The 23,350-nt window shown below is 36.5% G+C and overlaps 3 protein-coding genes across 4 annotated transcripts in view; 1 reads left to right on the top strand and 2 right to left on the bottom strand.

Moving 5' to 3' along the window:
• Positions 1-2,006: 2,006 nt before the first annotated feature.
• LOC110855933 lies at positions 2,007-3,511 on the top strand. Its single transcript, XM_022104362.2, has 5 exons — positions 2,007-2,166; positions 2,246-2,455; positions 2,521-2,604; positions 2,808-2,867; positions 2,941-3,511. Exons 1-5 carry the CDS (start codon positions 2,116-2,118, stop codon positions 3,241-3,243), a joined length of 708 nt encoding a protein of 235 aa, XP_021960054.1. The 5' UTR covers positions 2,007-2,115; the 3' UTR covers positions 3,244-3,511.
• Positions 3,512-10,772: 7,261 nt separating this feature from the next.
• On the bottom strand, positions 10,773-15,097 carry LOC110856025 (ATP synthase subunit alpha, mitochondrial). Its single transcript, XM_022104466.2, has 11 exons — positions 14,920-15,097; positions 14,035-14,113; positions 13,830-13,951; positions 13,653-13,747; positions 13,543-13,585; positions 12,843-13,346; positions 12,112-12,366; positions 11,999-12,050; positions 11,745-11,915; positions 11,546-11,663; positions 10,773-11,123 (listed from the first exon to the last, which is right to left on the bottom strand). The coding sequence occupies exons 1-11, from the start codon at positions 14,977-14,979 to the stop codon at positions 11,009-11,011; spliced, it is 1,614 nt and encodes a 537-aa protein (XP_021960158.1). The 5' UTR covers positions 14,980-15,097; the 3' UTR covers positions 10,773-11,008.
• A 1,604-nt stretch (positions 15,098-16,701) lies between these two features.
• Positions 16,702-23,350, bottom strand: part of LOC110856024 (acetylcholinesterase) — a 52,296-nt gene continuing 45,647 nt past the window's right edge. For both annotated transcript variants that reach the window (XM_035856617.1, XM_022104465.2), the window contains 2 exons: positions 20,770-20,924; positions 16,702-18,753 (listed from right to left, as the gene is read on the bottom strand). In XM_035856617.1, the coding sequence (XP_035712510.1) occupies positions 18,563-18,753; positions 20,770-20,924 (346 nt within the window). In that variant the 3' untranslated portion in view covers positions 16,702-18,562. The remainder of the gene's footprint in view (positions 18,754-20,769; positions 20,925-23,350) is intronic.

The following is a 23,350-nucleotide window of genomic DNA, read 5'->3' as shown; positions in this document are numbered from 1 at the left end:
TTAATTTACTCACACATTTGCAAAAGACACGATCTCCTAATGGGTACCTTTGGCAGATAAATTAATATGCAAATTTGTATCCGAAGAGGAGAAAAAAGTTGTCAAATTTTACACGTTCCAAACTTACTGTGCCTTTTCTCTTCTTCGGATGCAAATATCTTTGCTAAACGTGCCCATTGGGAACCTTGCAAATTTCATACTAATTAAATTTGCGATCGATTTCAAGTTTACGACAGTTTGGTCAAAAATGGAATAGCATACGCTGGGAGACCTCAATTGTAAGTTAATCAAAATGAATGTATTTTGTGTTTATTATTTACACGTTGATTGTTGGATGGATGGGAAGGAAACTGGTTATTTTATGTATGCGAATTGGTAATACATAAGTAAGAAATGCATACCATGAATTTTACGTATATGGAATTTTTACATACGCGTGCAAGAAACGAAGAGATACTTGTTTATCGTTTATTGTGTGGTGTGGTGTTATGTGGTTGTTAAATGTGCAATTTTGGTCGAGTTTCTACGTGTAGGTAGCTTTGTCAAATTGGTGGTTAAAAAGCTGTCAAATCTGCAAATTAATATGCAATGCGAGCCACGAGTGAGTGACTTTTTTTTCGAAATTGGACTGAATTCTTGCATGAATGCATAACTTTTTATCTGATTAGATAAGCAGATTTCCATTTAAAGTAAACTGGTTCATTCATGTTATTGACGACTCTTTTACTTATTTTTTGCGAGTATGTATATGTAATTAAGTCAATATGAAAATGAAAATAGAAATGCTACCGAATTTGGAAATTGTTTAAAAAACATGGCGTTGTTTGTGGTGTGGTTCACATTTTGAAAAACGAAATTCGGAAATTGTTCAAAAAGCGTGCAAGCGTTTACTGTCCACATTTTGGAAATGTTTGATTTTTCGACTTGAGAGATGACCCCACCACGTGCATAATCTTTGTTAATTGATTACAAGTCATTAAACACGTGGAGAAACCACGTGGCATTGTTTCTTACATACACATTTTGAAAAGCGGAATTTGAAAATTGTTCAAAAATCGTGTCCATATTTTGAAAATGTTTGGTTTTGTGAAAATGATCTGCGAGTTTGCTTAATTGATTACGACTCATTTCAAGCTTGGAGGTTTTGATTTATTGATTTAAACCTTTATTCACGTGTTAATAGTTATCAGTTTACAAAACTGGTTTAAAAACTATGACACAAGTAGATAAAACTATATATTTAACCTAAAAAATATCTAATGGACTCAATAACAATATTGGTCGTCACGTGCATTAATGATGTGTTCACGGACAGCTTGTACATATTTGTTGTAGCTCAAGTTTGGGTCCCAATCGCGTGGGAGTTTGTTCCATAACTTGGTCGCGCGATAATTTATGGATTTTTGAGCAAAGTTACATGATGTTACAGTTAAGAGTGGCCAAGAACGTCTAATTGCGGAGGAACCTATTTGGTCTTGGAGGTGCGATGTGCGACTTCGTGCCGTAAATGACAAGATGTACGATTTGCTGACTTAATTAGACATGTTTTTTTGTCTTGGAGGCAACTGCAGTTAAATAATTGGTTGCACTTTGTGTGGTTGAGATCTACCTCTCTCATCATACCACAAGCTGCACCTTTTGGATAGCCAAGTGCATATCCGACGGCGTCATGTCATGTGGGCCATACTTCCTCTTCTTCCTCCCTTATTAGACCAATAGGCAGTCCTACCTTGGTGGTGATGGTGCCATAGCCATAATTTGATCGGCCACTTCCTTCCTTCCTCTCTCATTATTACGAGTACACCTCGTCGACATTTCGATTCTGGGTGACCCACGTAACAATAATCTTTTGATTTTTTTGCTGTTGTTGCAGGCAAGCAGGCGACTTTTTTCGAATACCTTCCTGTCTTTTAGAATATTGGGTTTTTTTTACAAATATGCAAACGTTTGATGAGGCGAGACGACGACGCTCCCGGGGTCATGAGTATATAAAGATGTTGGGGTACAGCGTTCCTTCACAGTCAACTTCTCACCTCCAATCCATCCAACTCCACCTTAAGAAAAGACAGGCTTTTTGAAAAATTTTGAGAAATCGAAAGTTTTCGCAGAGACAAAATGAAGGCTTTCGGATCCCTGGTCGTGTTGGCTATTAGCCTTCAGTTGTCGGTGAGTTAAGTTTGAAAACGGGAGGAAAAGTGACTCGAAAATGGGTTTGTTAACGTGATTTTTTGAATTTTCTTGACAGAACGCCCTCTTGTTTGGTAAGGGATGGGGTGGTGGATGGGGTGGCGGTCCAGTCATCTCGGTTGGAGGTGGGTGGGGAGGGGACGGCGGTGATTTGGGCGGTTATGGCGGCGGTGGTGGGGGTGGCGATGGGTGGGGAGAGGCCCCAAAGGTTATCGAGACGCATAAGCATATCCACAAAGTGCATCATTACGATACCCATCAACATCAGGTAGGTGTAGGGGTCAATGGGTGTATTTAGATGTGAATTATTGAAATGTGACCTCTAACCCACAGGTGAAAAACTTTGACCATCATCAACACCAAGTCCATGAGCATAACAAGCAGAAGAAGATCATCCTCCGAGACCATTTGCATAAGGTGAGTGTGGCGTCATTTTTGCAGAATAATTGCACGTTCTTGCAAATTTTGGCAAATTTTCTTCCGAATAATTGCATTTTCTTGTAAATTTTGCCCAATTTTCTTCCGAATAACTGCATTTTCTTGGAAATTTTGCCCAATTTTCTGCAGAATAACTGCATTCTTGGAAATCTTTCCTAATTTTCTGAATTTTACTCTTATAGCACAATGTCCACGTGCACACCGTCCACCAGAAGATCCTTAAGCAACACAACATCCATCAGGTGACGATTTCGCCCATTTTTTGCAATATACAATTTGCATTATCTAAAATTGTGTCCTCTGCCCCCTTTCTAGCACAACCTCCACAAGCACAACCTCCACGTTGTCAAGGTCCACGAGCCCGTGATCCACCAACATCACAAGACCCAACACAAGGTCATCCCATCCGTCCAGGAGGTCACCAAGGTCATCCCCATCAACGAAGTCACCCACCAAGTTCACGAGCACCACGAGAAGGCCGCCCCCGTCATTTTGGAACACAAGGGATGGGGCGCTCCCGGCGCTGGTGCGGGTGGCGATGGTGGTTGGGGATGGGGCGGTGAGGCCGCGGGACCCGCGCTCGTCGCGGATATCGGTGGTGAAGGCTGGAAGCGCTAAGGAGTTTTTTTTCTTAGTTTTTTAATCAATTTTTTAGTCAATTTTTCTCAATTTTCTCACAAGAAACAAACAAACAAGCCAAAGTATACCTTCTCCAGTTTTTTTTTAGTTTTCCTTATCTCAGACTGATTTTATAACTTTTTTTGTTTTTATCCTTAGTGGAGAGAGAGCCAGGTAAAAAAAAATGCGTGGCTCAAGCTTGACTCATACATATTTTCGTGTTGAATTAACTGGCTGTTATTAAAAGACAATCGTAAATCGAAATGAATGAAATGTGTTTGGGTGGATTTTATTTGATGGGCATGAAAAAAGTGTCATATATAAGAGCATTTCTGTATTTGGTGGATATCATGAAAGGAATTTGCATGATAATAAATGCATTTTTATAATGTATGAGATGGGGTTTGTTTGGTTTTGGGGATGAATTTGCTCCGGATTTCGTCAGTTTGATGGAGATTTACAAAATGTGAAGGAGAAACATTCTAAAAATTGGTGCGAATTGTGAACTGTTTGTTAAAAGCGGAAATATTTATGCTCTTGGGAAATGTGTGGGTGGAATGGAATTGGGTGCAGTTTTTAAAGGAAATGTGACCCCTTTGACCTCGATGACTTGGATTCCACGCAAAAAGAAAGGGGTAATCGGGGGTTTTGTACTTTTGGGTTGGTTATCTTTTTCGCTCTGATTGATTTTAGGCTTATCTGTGTCGATATTTAAAAGGTAATTTCATTGCTGAATCCCATAATCGCATAAAAATTGATAAATCTCGTGACCGTCGTACGGTATGACGGCGCCTTCGAGTTAGAATTATTCGCCAAGGCATAATCTCACCATTGCGATTTGCAGTGCCAGCACATGGGCAACGTGGAGGAGATTATGTATGCAAAAATGACATATGCGATGAGAAATGCGAGATGGGAAAGGTATGGCGAAATTGGGAATACTCGTCAGTCGTCACCCGTGCAGACAGTGGTTTCGGGTAAAGAGCGAGCTCGAGATTCTGTACGGCAGTCGAACTTGTCAAATCGCTTCCTTCCTCACTCGTCTCACTCGTTGTCGACGTATTGATTTTCTGCGCTTATCGCCGGGTTGAAGATTTGCATACACGTTGTCCACGTGCTGGCACTGCAAATCGGATGAGAAATAGGAAAATTATGAGATGGTAACCACGGTCTCGAAATATAAAAGTTTTAACATGTCTTTTTTGGATTCAGGGACCTCGTTACCTTTGGGGGGATATCGACACAGATAGGCTATAAAATCCATGAGAGGGAAGAGACATAGAATCCCAGAGTTCATTCATAATAACCAAACAGTACTTGTTGTGAGGAATCATTGGAATTGGGGGCAAGAAAGATGGTCACATTATTGTGAGCAACTACAATCCATACAGATTTCCACCCACGGATTTTTATACATATTTTCATACCCTATAAAACGGGGGCAAGATTCGCTTATCTAAACTACGAGTTATAATTTAAGTCAAGGTTTAAAAACTTTATTCATTTTTCATATTAAGAACTGACAAATCGTTTGACATTAAGATACTAAAATGATGAGGAAATACATACATCCCATGAAATAGCACAATGATTTCTTAATTAATCAAATCGTATTTAGAAAAATTGCAGTATTACAATATTATTTGCACTATGATTTTTATGAATTTTCGTGCATAAAAATGGGGATTTTTTGTGGGTGTTATTAAACGTTTAAAAATATTTTATGTGCACTAATTTCGTGCAGATGTAATTTAAAAGCATAAAGACTGCATACAATATTCCCATTTTTAACAATTAGTATTAATTTTTCGAACGTTTCGAGTTTGCATTTTGTACACATCTTTTAAACTGATGCAATCTGCGGAGCTAATCCCCAGAACAAACCCCCAGTTTAAGATTTGCTTGATTTGGCGACACAATGTATAGTGTTGTCGGCATGCCCATCGTTAAAAGGACGTGTTTTCAACGGTATTTCGGCCACTTTACAAACCACAATTTTTTAAAGTTTAAACATATTTATCTAGTTTTTACCTTATCCTTCAATTTAATTATTAATATCTATGTACTAAAGATAACCATAAGCTAATTAACATATGCTGAATGCAGCTGAACTTGTACCTCAAAATCCGTACGTTTCAAACCCCCTAATTTAAAAGCCCTACTTACTGAATCTTCTTCTTAATCGCCAACAAGAACTTGAGCGTCGTAATCACCACGGTGTTAATCGTGACCACGACGCGTTTCGGCTGGACGAAGTATTTCTTCCCGAGTTTGATCTTCAAAGGGGCGCAAGACTTTCGAAACTTTCTGAGAAGAATGAAATCCGCGTCGTCCTTGAGTCGCAGGTACTGCCAGGAGCGTACCGTCGCGGAGGAGCGCTTCCAGAGGAGGCCGAAGAGGTGCAGCGACACGAGCCACGTGGCCAGGTAGACGTTCGGCACGAGGAGCAGGAGCAGTCGCGACATGGGCGTTTCCAACTTGTGAAATTTGATGAGGAGAGAATTTCCCATCATGGAGAACGCTTCGGCGGACACTTTGAGGGGGAAGAGGCACGACGTGAGGGCCTTGTTCCACAGACGGATTAAGATTTGCAGGGCGCGGTAGGTCTGACAAAGGCGAGGGGGGCGGCGGAGGAGAGGGCGAGATATGTAGTACGGGCGACCACCACTAATTAGTAATTAAATAAAATTAAGGTCACGCAATTTTAATTAACATAAAACTCATTATTAAAACGGTACATTTTTAGTCATTTCTATTAATCATTTCGGCACGATTTGCTTTGCATGAAAGATGAATTGGCTTAAAAATAGTAGGGCTCTTCACTCCAAAATCGTCAAAATTATAACATTTTAACCATTTTATTCTTTTGGGAATTTATTTTAAAATTCTGGACAACAAATTTGTAGTCAGTTTGATTAATGGAATTGAGTTTTTTATTTAAGCTCAACTTGAGATCTCCTCCTTCAAAAAGTGTCAAAATCTGGAGTTGTACATTTTAAATCGTTGGGAACGGTTTGCCCTACAAATTTGTCGTTCAGAATTTTAATACAAATTCCTAGAGGGGAGAAATGACAAAGAATGTGAGGATTATGGCAATTTTGGCGATCAGTCATCGAGTCCTACGTTAATTAAACCGGTCGCTAGTAATTTTTAAAAATGGTAGCATTAAAAATCCGATTTCAATTATTTTGTCGTATAGGCATTATAATTAGTAGATAGATTTTTTTTGGATGAAAACTTTAAAATAAATTTCCAGAGCCTGTAAATGATTGAAAACGTGCTGATTTGGACGAAGCGTCCTACGTGCATTGCTTACCAGATTTCTCGCATCATTTGCAGCGTGACGAAGGAGGGCAGGATGGACATGACGGTGTAGAAGGTGATTGTCGACGTGGCGGAGAAGGCCCACCCCGTGTGCAGGGCGCCGAAGCCGATGCAGAGCGGGAGGTAGACGACGAGCGGGGTGGTGGGCGTGGGTGGGAGGAAGGACGTGATCCAGCGGATGTCCAGGGGGTTCGCGATGTACAGGAAGAGGGACAAGATGGGGAGAAAAGCGGTCAGAATGGCCAACAGGTGAAGAATTACTTCACACCCGTTACGCCAACCACGACCAAGCCGTTTGATGTAGGCGTCTAAGGTTATCAAATTGATAAGTAAAATGTGGAAAATAAAATTTAGAATGGAGGTGGACCAGTGTATGAGATCGGATTTTGTGCAAATTGATGGAAATTGATGGCGAATTTGATTAGTATGAAATTTCCAAAATTTAAAAAAGAATAGAAAATTTGATTGTTTGTCACTGGTAAAAATTACAAATTTTAGAAATAAAGTAAAAAACAAACAGTTTGACTAATTTTGACACCGATTCTGAAAATTTTGACGTTCGCTATGTATTTGAAGGTGTAAAGATTACTCAACTGTTAAGGGCCCGGGGGAAGATTTACTTGATTTTATGTTAGCAACAATAATTGCCAGGGCCCCAAGATTATTATCGCTCTGTTAGGTTACGACCACAATTAATTGACACCGTTTCTATGGGACACTCACGTTCAAAAGCTTTGGTTTTGTCACTGCTTTTGAAAAAATTTCCCTTAAGTCCCTCAAGTTTTTGAAAAAAGTTGTTTCTTTTGTTCCATGGATACTCAAAATGCAATTCCTGCCATTAATTTGGCAATTCTAAGCCAATTTGTCCTCACTTTACGACCAAATATCTCCACTGCACAAGAGGGCAGATCGTCAAAAAAAAACTCAAGTAAAATCTAAAGATATGATTAACGCATTAAACATAATTTAAAAAATCTGCCCTCTTGTGCATTGCTGAATTTTATCGTCAAAGTTGACGTGATTTCTAAGCAACTTCCCCCAGGCCCTTAAGGCAAATAATCTTCATGGTTTTGTCACAAATTTTTCAAAACGTTAGAAAATTTTTACCCAATTTTTGTGTCACGCAAGTTTCATAAAATTTTACACAGATTCTCAAAATTTTGGCTTTAATTACTAACTAAAAATGGAGGTACCCCAGCGTATGCGATCCGATTTTGAGCAAATTAGTGGAAATCGATTGCAAATTTAATTAGGATGTAATTTGCAAAAGACACGATCTCCCTATGGGCACGTTTGACCGAGATATTTGCATCCGAAGAGGAAAAAACCCACAGTAAATTTGGAAAGTGTAAAATTTGTCGGGACGCATTTTCTACTCTTCGGGTGCAAATTTGCATATTAATATGTATCTCTGCCAAAGGGACCCATTAAGAGATCGTGTTTTTTGCAAATTTCATAAGTACCAATTAAGTTTTTGATAGATTCACACTAATTTGCTCAAAATCGGAGAGTAGCTGCTCAGAGATCTATATTAGTGAGTAGTTTAAGTATTTGCTATTTTTCTAAAGTGATACAATTTCAGATAGAAAAAAATTGCGTAAATCGAAGTGAATTAATTTTACACATATTGAACAAGTTGAACGCTAGTTTGTGTATTTTTTGGAGAAAAAGGTAAGATTCTTTAATTAAAAGATGTGAAAGTTGATTCTATTTTTTTAAATGAAAAAATTCGAGAATATTTTCTTGAAAAACATAATATTGCTGTGTTTTAATCCTTTTCTCCTCTTGGGATGCAAATATCTCTGTCAAACGTGATCATTTTGGGGGATCGTGCCGTTTGCAAGTTTCATAGTAATCAAATTTGTGATCGATGGACACTATATGTACTTTGCAAAAAATCGAATCTTTTAACTTTGTGTTACGAGATAATATTTGCATCCGAAGAGGAGAAAATGATGCGTAGTAAATTTTGAAAGTGTAAAATTTGTCAATTTACGGTACGTTTTCTCCTCTTCGAGTGCAAATATCTTCGCCAAACGATCACAAACTTAATGATGATGTATGAAAAATAAATTTTATGTAAAAAAAAGCACGACTTCCCAGTGCGCAGATTTTGAGATATTTGCATCCGAAGAGGAGAAAACGCGTCTTCAAGTCAATAAATTGTACACTTTCCAAATTTACTGTGCGTTTTCTCCTCTTGGGATGCAAATATTATCTGTGCCCATTGGGAGATTATGTCTTTTGCAAATTTCGCACTAATCAAATTTGTGATGGATTGATACTAATTTGCTCGAAAAATCGGAGAGCATACGCTGGGAGACCTCAACTGTCGGAAAATTATGATCACGTGGTTACTAATTTTGTTTGGGAGAGATATTTGCATCCGAAGAGGAAAAAACGCGCAGTAAAGTCGACAAATTTTACACTTTGCAAATTTACAGTACGTTTTCTCCTTTTGGGATGCAAATATCTCTGCAAAAAGGGGCCCATTGGGAGATCTTATGTCTTTTGCAAATTTCATACTAATCAAATTTGTCATGAATTGACGCTAATTTGCACAAAATCGGACAGCATACGCTGGGAGACCTCCATCGTAAATTTATGCAAAAACTTACTCCGAAAATGTTGCGAATACCGGATGAAGGCATTCACAAAGCAGACGATTTCCTGCATGTGTCTCCAACTGTTGACCGAGATGAGGGCGTAGATCACATAAATTATCATGATTTGGTAGCCTTTAACCTTTTCGTAAATGTACTCGACCGGATCCGACTTTCTTTTCGCCGTGGCAATCACGAAGCTCAACTTGATGAAGTAGAAGCTCCAGTTGACGATGGCGAAGACCACCCAAAACGTCCACTTGGCCCAACCCTTCTCCGAAATTCGGAGTTTGGACCGTTTATTGTCCCATTCGAAGGGCATCCCACCCAGGAGGCTGGTCCATTTGGAAAAGAAGCGGAGCAGACGGGAGGACGTTTTGCTTAACATATTTCTTAAAATTAGGGATTTTTGGAAATTCGGAGTAGAATTCGGATTATTTCTTAAAATTCGGATTAGAAGAAATTCGGATTATTTCTTAAAATTCGGATTAGAAGAAATTCGGATTATTTCTGAAAATTCGGATTACTAGAAACTCTGATTATTACTAGAATTCGGATTACTAGAAATTTTGATTATTTCTGAAAATTCGGATTATTACAACTCTACAATTTATGACACACGAGTATTTAGAATTGAACTGCTAGAAAAAAGTAATGTCAATAATTTCCTGGAGGAGAATTATGAATAATTTAGGTCATAACAATTTCATTGCGTGGAAAGTGAGCCGTGCCTCCGACCTTATCGGACTATTATTTGAGAATTATTATAACTACATTAGGCACGTGAAAGTATTGGATTTTAATAAAGGGAAGAGGAATTTAAAAATCCACCCGAGAGAAATATTACCCGTATTACCCGTATCTTACATGCTCGAGTAGTGTATGTATTTATTTGCGAAAAATCGCGGAAATATGCAGTTAATATTTATGAAAAAAACGGTAAAATAATATTTACCAAATATGAATGTAGTATGTACGAAGAAACGAACAAAATAGGAATTTTTACCTGAATCATCTGGATTTCTTGTGATCTAATCCCTCCGAGCAAAAAAATAACCGTCTCGAATTATTGAAATATTTACAAAATATACGTATTTTTTAAAAAAATATCTAAAAGATTGACGTATTTTTGAAAAAAATATCTAAAACATTGACGTATTTTTGAAAAAAAATATCTAAAACATTGACGTATTTTCAAATAATAGTGGAAATATTTACATGTCTTAAAACTTAGAAATATGTACAAATATTTTGTAATTTTAATGATCAATTGGGCGACACACCCACAAAGTTTGACCCTAGACCGTCATCAAATCAAAAAGTTGGAAATAAATAACTACATAACCGCCCTCTGGTAATTATGCATGTGGAGAATATTTCTCTATTTCATCCCTACAATAAATACAAGGTTGCAAAAAAAATGCGCAGCTTTATCAGATAATCGTTCGTTTATGCCATTTCTCTCTCTCCAAATTAAAAATATTGATCGATTCTACAACAAACAAAAACATGTTAAACTTGACTTTTCAAATGTACATATGCATGAATGTGATAGTTCGAATGCCAAATTTATAAGAAATGTTGCCCAAAGAAAGGGAAGGATTCAACCAAAAATTATTTATTATAGATAAGTCATTGACTACTACACACTTCATCGATTTTTTTATGTTTTTGAACATGAATTTCTGTTCACTCTTACTCTCTCTGTTTCATTTACTAAACTGTAAACTAAAGCTCCAATTAATATGGGAAGGAATTTTTAATTTATAACTTTAAATCATAGTTAATTACAGTGTATTTACGTTATAGTTATTACTTTGCACGCGCACGCTTCGTATTTATCCTTGGAAGGTGGCCATGAAATCGGTTACAATTTTCTTAAGTTTAGCATCCGTACCTTCTGACAATTTTCCCTCGGTAGCAATTGACTTTAGTACGTCTTGATGGGAAGCCCTGAAAGAGGAGGAAGAAATACAGTTAGAATATGATGAACAGATTGCATAATTTGAGATAGGATTCGACAACTCATGAACAAAATCAGCACATTTTAATCATTTCTAGCCTCTGGGAATTTATTTTAAAATTATGGACGATAAATTTGTAGAGCATGGAGTTGCGAATTTTTTAAAAAGGTGCACTCCAGATTTTGACACTTTTTGAATGAGGAGATCTCAAGTTTAAGAAGCCTTCACAAAAATTGGAACTCATCGAAACTGGCTCAAAAAACTCAACGCCATTCCGTTAATCAACTCACTGACCACAAATTTGTTGTCCAGAATTTTAAAATAAGTTCCCAGAGGCGAGAAATGAGTAAAAAATGCGCAGATTTTGATAAGTCATCGAGTCCTAGGTTAAAACTTGATGCCAAAACTTACTTAATGTGCTCTAAGAAACTCTTTTCGAAAGCAGTGATCTTTGCTGGGTCCAATTTATCAATGTGACCTCGTACACCGCAGTAAATGACGGCGACTTGCTCCTCAATGGCCATTGGAACTAGAATTAATCAAATTAAGAATAAAATTAGGTCAACATTTCAATTAAAATCGCTTTTTATTCTATTTATTGACCGCTTACCGTATTGACCTTGCTTCAACAACTCGGTGAGCCGAACACCACGGTTCAACAGTTGTTGTGTTGACGCATCCAAATCTGAACCGAACTGGGCGAAAGCTGCGACCTCACGATACTGAGCCAACTCCAACTTCATGGAACCAGCGACTTGTTTCATAGCCTTGGTCTGGGCAGCTATTTATTTAATAGCAACAAAAGATTCACAATTAATTAATTAATTATCACACAAATTAACTGTTATTAAACCACTAACTAACCTGACCCTACACGTGACACAGACAAACCGACGTTGATAGCAGGTCGGATACCCTGAAGAAAATGCAAATTAGTTAAATATCACTAATTTATTTACCCTTATTTAGTTTCGTACCTTGTAGAACAACTCAGTTTCCAAGAAGATTTGTCCATCAGTAATGGAAATGACGTTAGTTGGGATGTAGGCTGACACATCTCCGGCCTGAGTTTCAATGATTGGCAGCGCAGTGAGGGAACCACCGCCGTGTGTCTCGTTCATCTTGGCGGCTCGCTCCAAAAGACGTGAATGAAGGTAGAAAACGTCACCGGGGTAAGCTTCACGACCTGGGGGACGACGAAGCAGCAGGGACATTTGACGATAAGCCACAGCCTGGAAAGGTAAAAATAGAGAAGACAATGTATAAGTAAATGGTATATTAATTATTTAGTTTAATTATTCGTCCCGTCATTAATTAACGTAGCTCATCTCCAAAATCAGCACATTTTTAATCATTACTCAGCTCGGGGGAATTTATTTTAAAATTCTGGACGACAAATTTGTCAAGCAGGTCGTTCCCAATTAAAAAAAATATATACACTCCAGATTTTAACAGTTTTTGAAGAAAATTTCCAGTTTAAAAAGTTTTTAATAAAAACCATTCAGAAACATTGGAACTCATCGAAACTGGCTGAAAACCTCACGGCCATTCTATTACTCAACCTATCGAATACAAACTTGTCGTCCAAAATTTTTAAATAAATTTCAAGAGCCGAGAAATGCTTAAAATATTTTGATTTTTACAATCTTTCTGACGAGTCATCGAGTCCTACGTTAATTAAGTTTAATTATTCGTCCCACTTAATTACCTGCTTAGACAAATCGTCAAAGATGATCAAAGCGTGTTTGCCATTGTCCCTGAAATGTTCTCCCATCGCGCAGCCCGAATATGGGGCCAAGTATTGCAGTGGAGCGGCATCAGAGGCAGTGGCAGATACGACGATGGTATACTTCATGGCGTCCGCGTCCGTCAATCGCTTCACGATTTGCGCCACGGTGGATCTCTTTTGCCCAATGGCGACGTAAATGCAGTACAGCTTCTTCTTCTCGTCGCCCGCATCGTTGAACCGCTTTTGATTGATGATGGTGTCAATGGCGACGGAGGTCTTGCCCGTTTGACGATCCCCAATGATCAACTCTCGCTGACCTCGACCGATCGGGACGAGCGAGTCGACGGCCTTAATCCCGGTCTGCATAGGCTCTCGGACAGACACGCGGGGGATGATGCCGGGCGCCTTGACTCCGACTCGGGCCCTCTTTCCTCCCTTGAAAGCACCCTTTCCATCGATGGGGTTGCCCAAAGCGTCGACGACCTAAAAGAATTCGTAATTAAGGAACAATTAGTCAAATTCTGCCAGATAAAGGCTAAAAATAAGCGTTGAGAACTTCAGAATTCACAATTAAGTAACAATTCGTAAAATTTCGGTTGGAAAAAGCTCAAAATAAGCATCGAGAATTCGCAATTAAGTAACAATTTGCTAAATTATGGCGAAAAATTAAATCACTTACTCGGCCAAGAAGCTCATCACCGATTGGGACGTCCACAATGGCACTAAAGTTATCCATTAATTAATTAATTAATAATCAGGAGTAATAAAACCATGAATTTTTTCAATTACCCAGTTCGTTTGACGATATCACCCTCCTTAATGAGCTTGTCGTTACCGAAGACGACGACACCGACGTTGTCAGGCTCCAAGTTCAACGCCATGCCCTGTCCGAACAAGAAATTAACATATTTTAGATCGCATAACATTAAGTTTAAATGTTAAAAAATATGTATTTCTTCTTCTCACCTTGAGACCGGCGGAGAATTCCACCATCTCCTCGGCCTGGATGTTCTTTAGCCCGTAGACACGAGCGATACCGTCACCAATACTGAGGACACGACCAGTCTCCTCCAAATCCGCTTTGGGCGCTGGGCACGAGAACAACAGAGAAAAATTGATAATCAGTTTCAGTGGGGACAAATAAATGTTTAATTGCTGTGAATTATCGTACCTGCGCCCAAAATCCGCTCTTCCAAAATCGCAGAGATCTCCGCAGACTGGAAGGCTGGGGATGTGTGCAGCCATAATTTCTAGAAATAAATTAAAATTAAAGTTTGATTAGTAATTAATTTTCGAAATTTCACATTTTTTTAATGCCTAAAAAACTACGAGATTTATTAATGGGAACTTTATTCATCATCCTCCTGGCGTTGCGCCACCCGATTTTCTCCTCTACTCTACAAACTAAAAACCCGAGTTTAGTTTTGTGACGACACAAACTCGGCTAAAAATAGGACGACATTTTAATTTTTTAACCCAACCACTGCACTTGCCGCTGTTAACGCCGCTCATTAACAAGAAAATGAAGGTCTCAAATTTTGAAACTGAAGATAACTACCAAATTTTTGATAATGCTGCAATTCTCCCAAATTAATGTCGTCATAATCTTTAATCTTTAATTATTAATTCATATTAATTAACCTAACCTTTGACCTATCATCGACCTCACCAATACTCACCATCTCATTATTATTCCTTGCAAAATTCACATTTAAATATAGTTCAAAATTTGTACGCTTATCAAAATCTATTCAATTAAAAAAACAATCTCATCCTCACGTAACTTATCTGCTCACACGCCGCAAATTAGCAATTCATATTAACCTTTGACCTATCTATCGACGGCCTCATCATCTTATCTTTGCAAAATTCATATTCAATTACAATTCACCAAAATTCTTACGCTTATCAAAATCTATTAAAAAAACAACCTCATCCTCTCACTTAACTTATCATTACCTAACCCTTTTCTCTCACACGCTGCAAATTAACACTTATAAAAAGCCGGATAAGTTAACCGTCGCCGGACTTATCTTTTCTTTGAAACTTTGCTCACCTGCTGGATGGTGCCTAGTCTGGCGACTTTGGATGAGCAGCGCGCAATGGAGAAGGCCATTTTTTCGGTCGTGGATTAAATTTTGAAGTTTTTTCGGAAATTGAGTCCCAAAAAACGGGCAGATTTTGGAGTGGCAGTGGTGGTGGCGAGAAGGAGTGGATGGAGAGCCGAGCAGAAAATGTGATGGAGTCTGCGTTGGATATTCTTCAGCTGGTCACAAGACCCCGGCCGGCAAACAAATTGAACAGAGGGGCAAACACCAAGGCCGTCGTCATCTAGAAATTTCCATGAAAATTTTTATTTTTTCATAAAAATACTAGAATTTTTAAATAAATTTGTAAAATCTTCTACAGAAACTTAAAATTAAATCTCTGCATGAAAAAGATATGCTAAATTGTAATTTGCTTTCAAATTGAAATCACGATCGTCGTCGTCACTTGTAAATTTACATGAAAATTTTTGTTTTCAATTATTTTTATAAAATATGACAATTTTTTAAAAATAAACTTATAAAATGTTGACAGAAAAAATTAAATGAAGTCATTCAATAAAAAACATGCAAAAATTCAAAAATTGTAATTCATTTTATTCTATTTTTTTAAAATTTTCGGCATCAATTTCATAAATTACTGGCTAACAAATTTTTGATAACTGTATTGTTTCAAAGTTATAAATTCTAGTATTATACATTTTTTAAGGTTGCAAAAAATTTTGGCATGCAATTTTCTCGTCGTGCCTGTTTCCTCCATTCTTGCTCTTTATGCTGGGCAGATGGCGAACCAATCGTCAACTTCGAGTTGCAACTTACTTTTTGAGATTTTGGTTTGAGATTGATTTTCATATGGAAAGTGAAATTCTCATATTTCTCAAGTTGTTCAAAAATATATGAAAACTTGTTAAAATGCAGTAACAATATATGTAAATAAGATTCCTCAGTTTTTGACCACTTCAGTAATAAATTGAAACTTACTAAACTTTAGAGATCATATTTTGTTTGGGAATAAATTTTCATGAAAGTCTCATCTTTCTCGTTACAAAAAAATACATGAAAAACTTGTTAAAATGCAGTAAAGTCATGTGAATAAAATTACCCCCAGTTTTTTTTACCACTAGTAATAAATTTATCCATTTATTCATCAATAATTTCCAATCAATCAAATCAATCAATAAAATCAATTACAATTCATAAACCAACAAAACCACGTATAATAATCAATTATGCTAACTAACACTGCTTAAAATTTTTATCATTAACACGAATCACCATTCTGCATGAAATAATTTTAACTTAAAATCAATACTTTTTTTAAGTCGTAATTAGTAAAATAAAAGCAGTTTTAATTAAAATAGAGTCGGTCGAGCTTCTTGTTCTCAATTCAGGTCCAAGTTCGGCAGGCAGTGTTACATAATAAAATGATGAAGATTACTAACCACATCCATCCATCCAATCAATCAGCATATTCAGGAAAAGCAGTGTACTTTAAATATCAATTAAGTACTATCCCATTAATTAATTAATTAATCATCACCACGGATGAATGACGATAAATGCCTGATTATTACCAGTATTAAGAACAAATATCCGCATATATAGCACCAACCAGCAAGATATAATAATCAGCTTTTTTAATCTACCTTTATAGCACGCATTAGTTAATTGTTTCGTAAATTGCAAGAATAATTAACTCAACAAATGAAACGGACCTATTTTGCACAATATTGCACAATTCTACAACTATTTTTCCTCTACGGCGTCCAAATCTAACTAAAAAAATTTCTAGATTTTTTTTCAAATTCAGCTACAAACTGGTATACAAACTGCTAATTTGCTAAATATTTACATTAATACACACACCGGTAATTGTAATTGTAATTAATTAATAATACGTCCTTGAGTGATCAATTTTGCAAACGTGTTATAAATTATTGTTACATACATATTATTATACAGTACAGCATCATCATTAGTTAGTTAATTATTTAGTGATTAAAATGTGGTATTTTTTTCTGGAAATATTCATAATTTTAAGAAATTCCATATGACATGAGATGAACTACTACTACCCGTAGTTGGTTTACATGTGTCATACAATTCATGAAATTCGTACAGGGTGCAGTAATAATAATTAACTGAAATCATTAATTAACTAATTATTATTCTAACAATTAATTACTTTTTACACACTTTTTACCAATATACACTTTTTCCCTAAGAAATACATATGTAAATGGTTAATTTGCTCAATTTTGCAATGTACAACAGCTAATACTGATCCGATATCTGACTGATGTCATATTTATTTATGACTTTTTAAACTGCCACAATTAATTAATTAACCACTTTTTTACAGGTGCCTTAACTTAATTTTTGCTTATTTAACTATGAACGTACACAAATTAAATATTTTTTCTAACTAATCAAAATATTTGTATCGTTAATCGTTATGTTAAATGCCTCGAAAAAGTGAAAGTGAGTGAGCCCAGACCAGAATTTTTTTGTGAGATTAATAATCCGGAATAAAATATATGTACACATTTTACCCTATTTTTTCTTTACACAGGATTGTTCTTTTTGATATGTTGCGTGTGATGTCTGGTGAAAGTTGGAGTGAAAGTTGATTTGGCTCCCTTTATGCCTACCCGACTTGCGCCAATGTTATATCTTTAACATTGGCGCAAACGAGTCAAGTATAAAGGCAGCTTTATGAGGTGATTATTTACATAATAATTAGTATCTTATTTTTCTGTGGCCCTCTCCTTTCCCACCAGCCGATTATAAATATTTAAATACCCACATTTAAATTCTTAATTGTTTAATTGTTAATTAATTAGTGAATTAATTAATTGCTGACTTTACTTTGTGAATGGAGGACATGGTGCATTTACATATATGATAATAATGATTACAAGGATATGTCTCAGGTTCCAAGAAGCTTCAAAGGTTGTAGGTCATCAAGTGAGAAGAAGTGAAGAATTTTAACATTAATTAATGATTAATTAATTAATTATTTACATAATTTACTTGACACTACCAACTAAACTACCTGGAGGTATATTAATTAATTGGTATTAACAAATCATACCAGATTTCTCTCTCTTTCTACTTGGCAGTAAATAACCTGAATTATGTAATGTAACAACAAATGAGAATCGTATGTATCATGATCATCACCACTTGCGTTTAGTAATAAGCAGTGGCCGCGGAAGCTGTGCGGGGATATTAACATTGTAGGATAGGGCATGGGAGTGGTTTATTTAACATGATAGGGACATTATCCCCGGTCCCCACCCTTCCGCGGCCACTGGTAAGAAGAATACCAGAGTTCTAATGCAAATATCGGGCTAAAAACTACCACAAAGTTTTTACATGGTAAATATTTCGCTGGCGTTTAATAATATGCAGTGGCCGCGGAAGGCGTGCGGGGACATTAATATTGTATGATAGGGAAGAAGGGGCTGGTTTATCTAAGATGGAGACATTGTCCCTCTGTCCCATCCTTCCGCGGCCACTGGTACGAAGAATATCAGAATTCTAATGCAAATATATCTCCCTAAAATTTTTACATGGTAAATATTTAATATTTTACCCTCACTTATCATCATTTACTTATCATCGCTACATAAATACTCGTAAATGCCGGAGCTACTTCGAACTGGGTGCATGCTTGTTCTGAAAAAGTGTGCTTGTCGACGTTCCTGAGAGGATCATGGAGACGGACAGGGTGGCCATGACGAGGAGGAGGAGGGACGAGGATGACGACTTATTCCCCCCGAAAAGAAGTGACCGCGATGCTCCACTGATTTCTCCGTACAATTTTCGACAGTCGCCCGGCACTGAAAATGGGAACAAATTAATGGTTCATTAGTTAATTAACTACGATTTTAAAATTGTAAAATCTGTATTTTGTTTTCTGTACTGGATACTGTTCAAAAAATAATTTTGGATGTCTAAATTGTTCAAAAATGATTTTGGACGTCCAAATTGTTCAAAAATAATTTTGGACGTCCAAATTGTCCAAAAATAATTTTGGAAGTCTAAATTGTACCAAAATAATTATGGACGTCCAAATTGTTCAAAAATAATTTTGGATGTCTAAATTGTTCAAAAATGATTTTGGACGTCCAAATTGTTCAAAAATAATTTTGGACGTCCAAATTGTCCAAAAATAATTTTGGAAGTCTAAATTGTACCAAAATAATTATGGACGTCCAAATTGTTCAAAAATAATTTTGGACGTCCAAATTGTCCAAAAATAATTTTGGAAGTCCAAATTGTCCAAAAATAATTTTGGAAGTCTAAATTGTACCAAAATAATTATGGACGTCCAAATTGTTCAAAAATAATTTTGGACGTCCAAATTGTTCAAAAATAATTTTGGAAGTCCAAATTGTCCAAAAATAATTTTGGAAGTCTAAATTGTACCAAAATAATTATGGACGTCCAAATTGTTCAAAAATAATTTTGCACGTCCAAATTGTTCAAAAATAATTTTGGACGTCCAAATTGTTCAAAAATAATTTTGGACGTCCAAATTGTTCAAAAATAATTTTGGACGTCCAAATTGTCCAAAAATAATTTAGGACGTCCAAATTGTTCAAAAATAATTTTGGACGTCCAAATTGTCCAAAAATAATTTAGGACGTCCAAATTGTTCAAAAATAATTTTGGAAGTCTAAATTGTCCCAAAATAATTTTGGACGTCCAAATTGTCCAAAAATAATTTTGGACGTCCAAATTGTTCAAAAATAATTTTGGAAGTCTAAATTGTACCAAAATAATTATGGACGTCCAAATTGTTCAAAAATAATTTTGGACGTCCAAATTGTCCAAAAATAATTTGGAAGTCCAAATTGTCCAAAAATAATTTTGGAAGTCTAAATTGTACCAAAATAATTATGGACGTCCAAATTGTTCAAAAATAATTTTGGACGTCCAAATTGTTCAAAAATAATTTTGGACGTCCAAATTGTTCAAAAATAATTTTGGACGTCCAAATTGTCCAAAAATAATTTAGGACGTCCAAATTGTTCAAAAATAATTTTGGACGTCCAAATTGTCCAAAAATAATTTAGGACGTCCAAATTGTTCAAAAATAATTTTGGACGTCCAAATTGTCCAAAAATAATTTAGGACGTCCAAATTGTTCAAAAATAATTTTGCACGTCCAAATTGTTCAAAAATAATTTTGGACGTCCAAATTGTTCAAAAATAATTTTGGACGTCCAAATTGTTCAAAAATAATTTTGGACGTCCAAATTGTCCAAAAATAATTTAGGACGTCCAAATTGTTCAAAAATAATTTTGGACGTCCAAATTGTCCAAAAATAATTTAGGACGTCCAAATTGTTCAAAAATAATTTTGGAAGTCTAAATTGTCCCAAAATAATTTTGGACGTCCAAATTGTCCAAAAATAATTTTGGACGTCCAAATTGTTCAAAAATAATTTTGGAAGTCTAAATTGTCCCAAAATAATTTTGGAAGTCCAAATTGTCCAAAAGTATCAAACATTTTTGCAAATCTATGTATGCAAGGACATATAATTTGGCATTAAGTTCGTGCATTTTGGTTGGTCTGTAATACGACGAAATTTGGAAAAAAAACTTTTGCTTTGACATGTTTTCTTTGGAAAAATTTTGGTTTTTCTTATAAGAAAGTAAGAAATTTTCTAAACCACGTGCTCAAAATTGCACATGCGTCAATGGATTATCAAAATATTCAATAATAAAGAACTTTCAACATTTTCTAGTTTGAAAACTTTTGGGCATTTTGAAAGTCCAAAATTTGGTGTCCAAAACTGCTTAAAACGTGTATTGGACAGTGGTTAAACCCTGTGGATAATGCTCCTTACCAGGCGCGATGTGTGGTAAGAATTCGTTCCAAAATGCGCACGTGTGCGCGCGGGGTCCTTTCCCGGTTCCGCGAGTGTCCGCATTCAAGATAAAGTAGTTGGGTTGCGCCTTCGTGTAAAGTGGCCACGGCTCAGTCGGGTCGTCAACGGGTTTCCTGCCGAGAAAAAAAAAACATATCTCCAAAAATCAGTTCCCCACAATTTTCCCAAAATTTCCAATCACCAACAGTGGCCGCGGAAGCGTGGGACAGAGGGACAACCGGTTATTCGATGTCCCCATCATCTGCCCATGTTATATAAGCCCCTGCCTCCCCTATCCTACCATGTTAATGTCCCCGCACAGCTTCCGCGGCCACAATTTAAAATTATTTATTGATTAGTTCATAAATCTATATATAAAAATATTTTTTAGAGCATTTCAAAAATCTCAAAATGCAGGAACCCTTCAAAAATTCGTAGTATTTACAAACAGGACATTTTATTATTTACACACATTCCCGTGCCATCGTCGAACAAGAATTAAGCAACATTTATAAAGCTTAAAGCCGACAAAAAGTAATTAAATAACTCGAACGAAACATCGCAAAGAAGCGTTTCAAGTTTTGTAACATATAAAAACTTGGAAAATCAGTGGCGGCGGAAGTTGGGGGACATTTGCATTGTGAAATAGGAGGAGGAATGGCTTATTAACATAGGAAAGATAAGATATTTCTGAATTTCTGGGGGGGGGGGGAATGTCCTCACCACTTCCGCCGCCACTGCTTTGGAGTAAATGGAATTTCTTCCTCTCACGGGCAAGGTCCGGATATTATACGTGACACGACAACAACCACCACCACCACCACGTTCTCAAATTCATTCAATTTCACTACATCCGTTTTCTCCAAACTTTCTCCTTCCGCAAACAAACAAACAAACAAAATATGTACGTCTCGTCGTCGCCTCTTAAAAGTACAAGAACCGACGCGATACCACATTGCGATCCAGAGAATGAAAAACGAAACCAAATATCCGCTCAAAAACAATGGTACTTTCACCGAAAAAAACTTTCACCCGGTCAAAAATACATACATACATATTTACAATAAGGAATAAAAACTGGAGAAAAAACAGCCTGATTTAGCCCGAGTCAGATTGTTACTAATAATTGAGAGATGGGTGCAATACGACCACTAAATATTGTGCTAATCTTCTAATCGAATTAACATAATTCCTTATTTTGCGTATTCAAAAATGTTCCCAAAATTTCAAGTCGATTGGATAAGTTTTACGAACGTAATCGACATACAGACAGACAGACAAGCACGGCAGGTACATAAGACTCGGCTCGGGCTAAAAGTAAAAGTATGTATAAAAAAGAAAAATAATAATACGTGAAAAACTTGGATGTGGCATTTTCCACATATTTTGCAAGTCTAAAAGTGCCCGTGTTACATATTTTCCACGTGTACATGATGTATCTAGTAACCTATGGATAAAAGTAGTTGGTGCCTTATTGCCTTATCTGAATGATAAGTGTTATGACATTATGCATATCCTCATATCTCCTCTTGTTTGAGAGAAAGAAAGAGGTTGGTTGACACTTGAAAAATCCTCAATCTTTGTCACTCTCAATTTATTCATCTCATCCTCAGTTCTTCAGTATAGTTCAGTGGCGGCGGAAGTTGGGGGGCGGGGGGGGACATTAGAATTTTGGAATTTTAGGAGTAGGAGGGATTTATTAACTGTTAATTAGCATGTTGTTAGCATGGATAAGATACGATTTTACCTAACTTCTGAGATGACAATCATACCTGTTCACTTTCATTCATTTAATTGAATATGATAGTAAATGAAAATGAATTTCCCATCATTTGAATGAAAATGACTGAAGGATTACGTCATTTCAGATGAATGACTGTGAATAAAAGGATTTTCACTCATTTCATTTTTCACCCCATGCTTAAGACATTGGGCGAAGTAAGAAATGAAGTCCGATGAAGTGAAATGAAATGAATTTGAAAATAACGAAAATGACTGAATGTGGATAAAAATCTTCAGTCATACATAAATCGGCATGACTGACTTTTGAATGAAAACTAAATTTTTGAACAGGTATGGTCAATGACAATGTCCCCATTCTTCCGGCGCCAATGGTTCATACGTAGGCATTGTTGTGCTCGAAAAAAAGAGACGTCGACCCATCCATCACATTCTCATGGTCTTCTTTTTCTACTTCTACACAACGGCAAATATTGATTACTTTCTCCTCCATCCGCTGAATCTATCTATCTCCTTGTCTGGTTTATTTGTCACACACAATAATTTCTCCAAAGTGGCAAAACTCAAGTAAAAGTAAAATTTCGCTTGAAACTTGATTTCTGTTCAGAGATCGGGAAATTGTGCAGTGCATTGTTTCCAGGCGAGGGATTCGTCTGAAGGAGGTCTGGATAGTTTGCTGGTGGAGAAAGTTAACAAGATTTGTTTATTTACACACCTTCCCCGTGGACGAGTCTGACTCAACTTTACTCCTACAACCAACTTCTCCAGGGTTTCTAAGGGTTTCTCCAGGCTCGGGGTAGTTATCAGTTTAGTTCGCAGA

Source organism: Folsomia candida, unplaced genomic scaffold (genome assembly GCF_002217175.1).
Source record: "Folsomia candida strain VU population unplaced genomic scaffold, ASM221717v1 Fcan01_Sc014, whole genome shotgun sequence".
In the NCBI taxonomy this organism is placed as follows: domain Eukaryota; kingdom Metazoa; phylum Arthropoda; class Collembola; order Entomobryomorpha; family Isotomidae; genus Folsomia; species Folsomia candida.
Note: the sequence above shows the minus strand (reverse complement) of the source record. Positions and strands in the feature narration are given on the sequence as shown.

What these genes read in the sequence shown, in the direction of transcription:
- LOC110855933 (XM_022104362.2), top strand. Translation starts at nt 2,116, where the DNA reads ATGAAGGCTTTCGGATCCCTGGTCGTGTTGGCTATTAGCCTTCAGTTG. An exon ending in TCCGAGACCATTTGCATAAG is followed by an intron (nt 2,605 to 2,807) that starts GTGAGTGTGGCG and finishes TTACTCTTATAG; the next exon opens with CACAATGTCCACGTGCACAC. An exon ending in AGCAACACAACATCCATCAG is followed by an intron (nt 2,868 to 2,940) that starts GTGACGATTTCG and finishes CCCCCTTTCTAG; the next exon opens with CACAACCTCCACAAGCACAA.
- LOC110856025 (XM_022104466.2), bottom strand. Translation starts at nt 14,979, where the DNA reads ATGGCCTTCTCCATTGCGCGCTGCTCATCCAAAGTCGCCAGACTAGGC. An exon ending in GTGATGAGCTTCTTGGCCGA is followed by an intron (nt 13,347 to 13,542) that starts GTAAGTGATTTA and finishes GAATTCTTTTAG; the next exon opens with GTCGTCGACGCTTTGGGCAA. An exon ending in AAACTGAGTTGTTCTACAAG is followed by an intron (nt 12,051 to 12,111) that starts GTACGAAACTAA and finishes CATTTTCTTCAG; the next exon opens with GGTATCCGACCTGCTATCAA.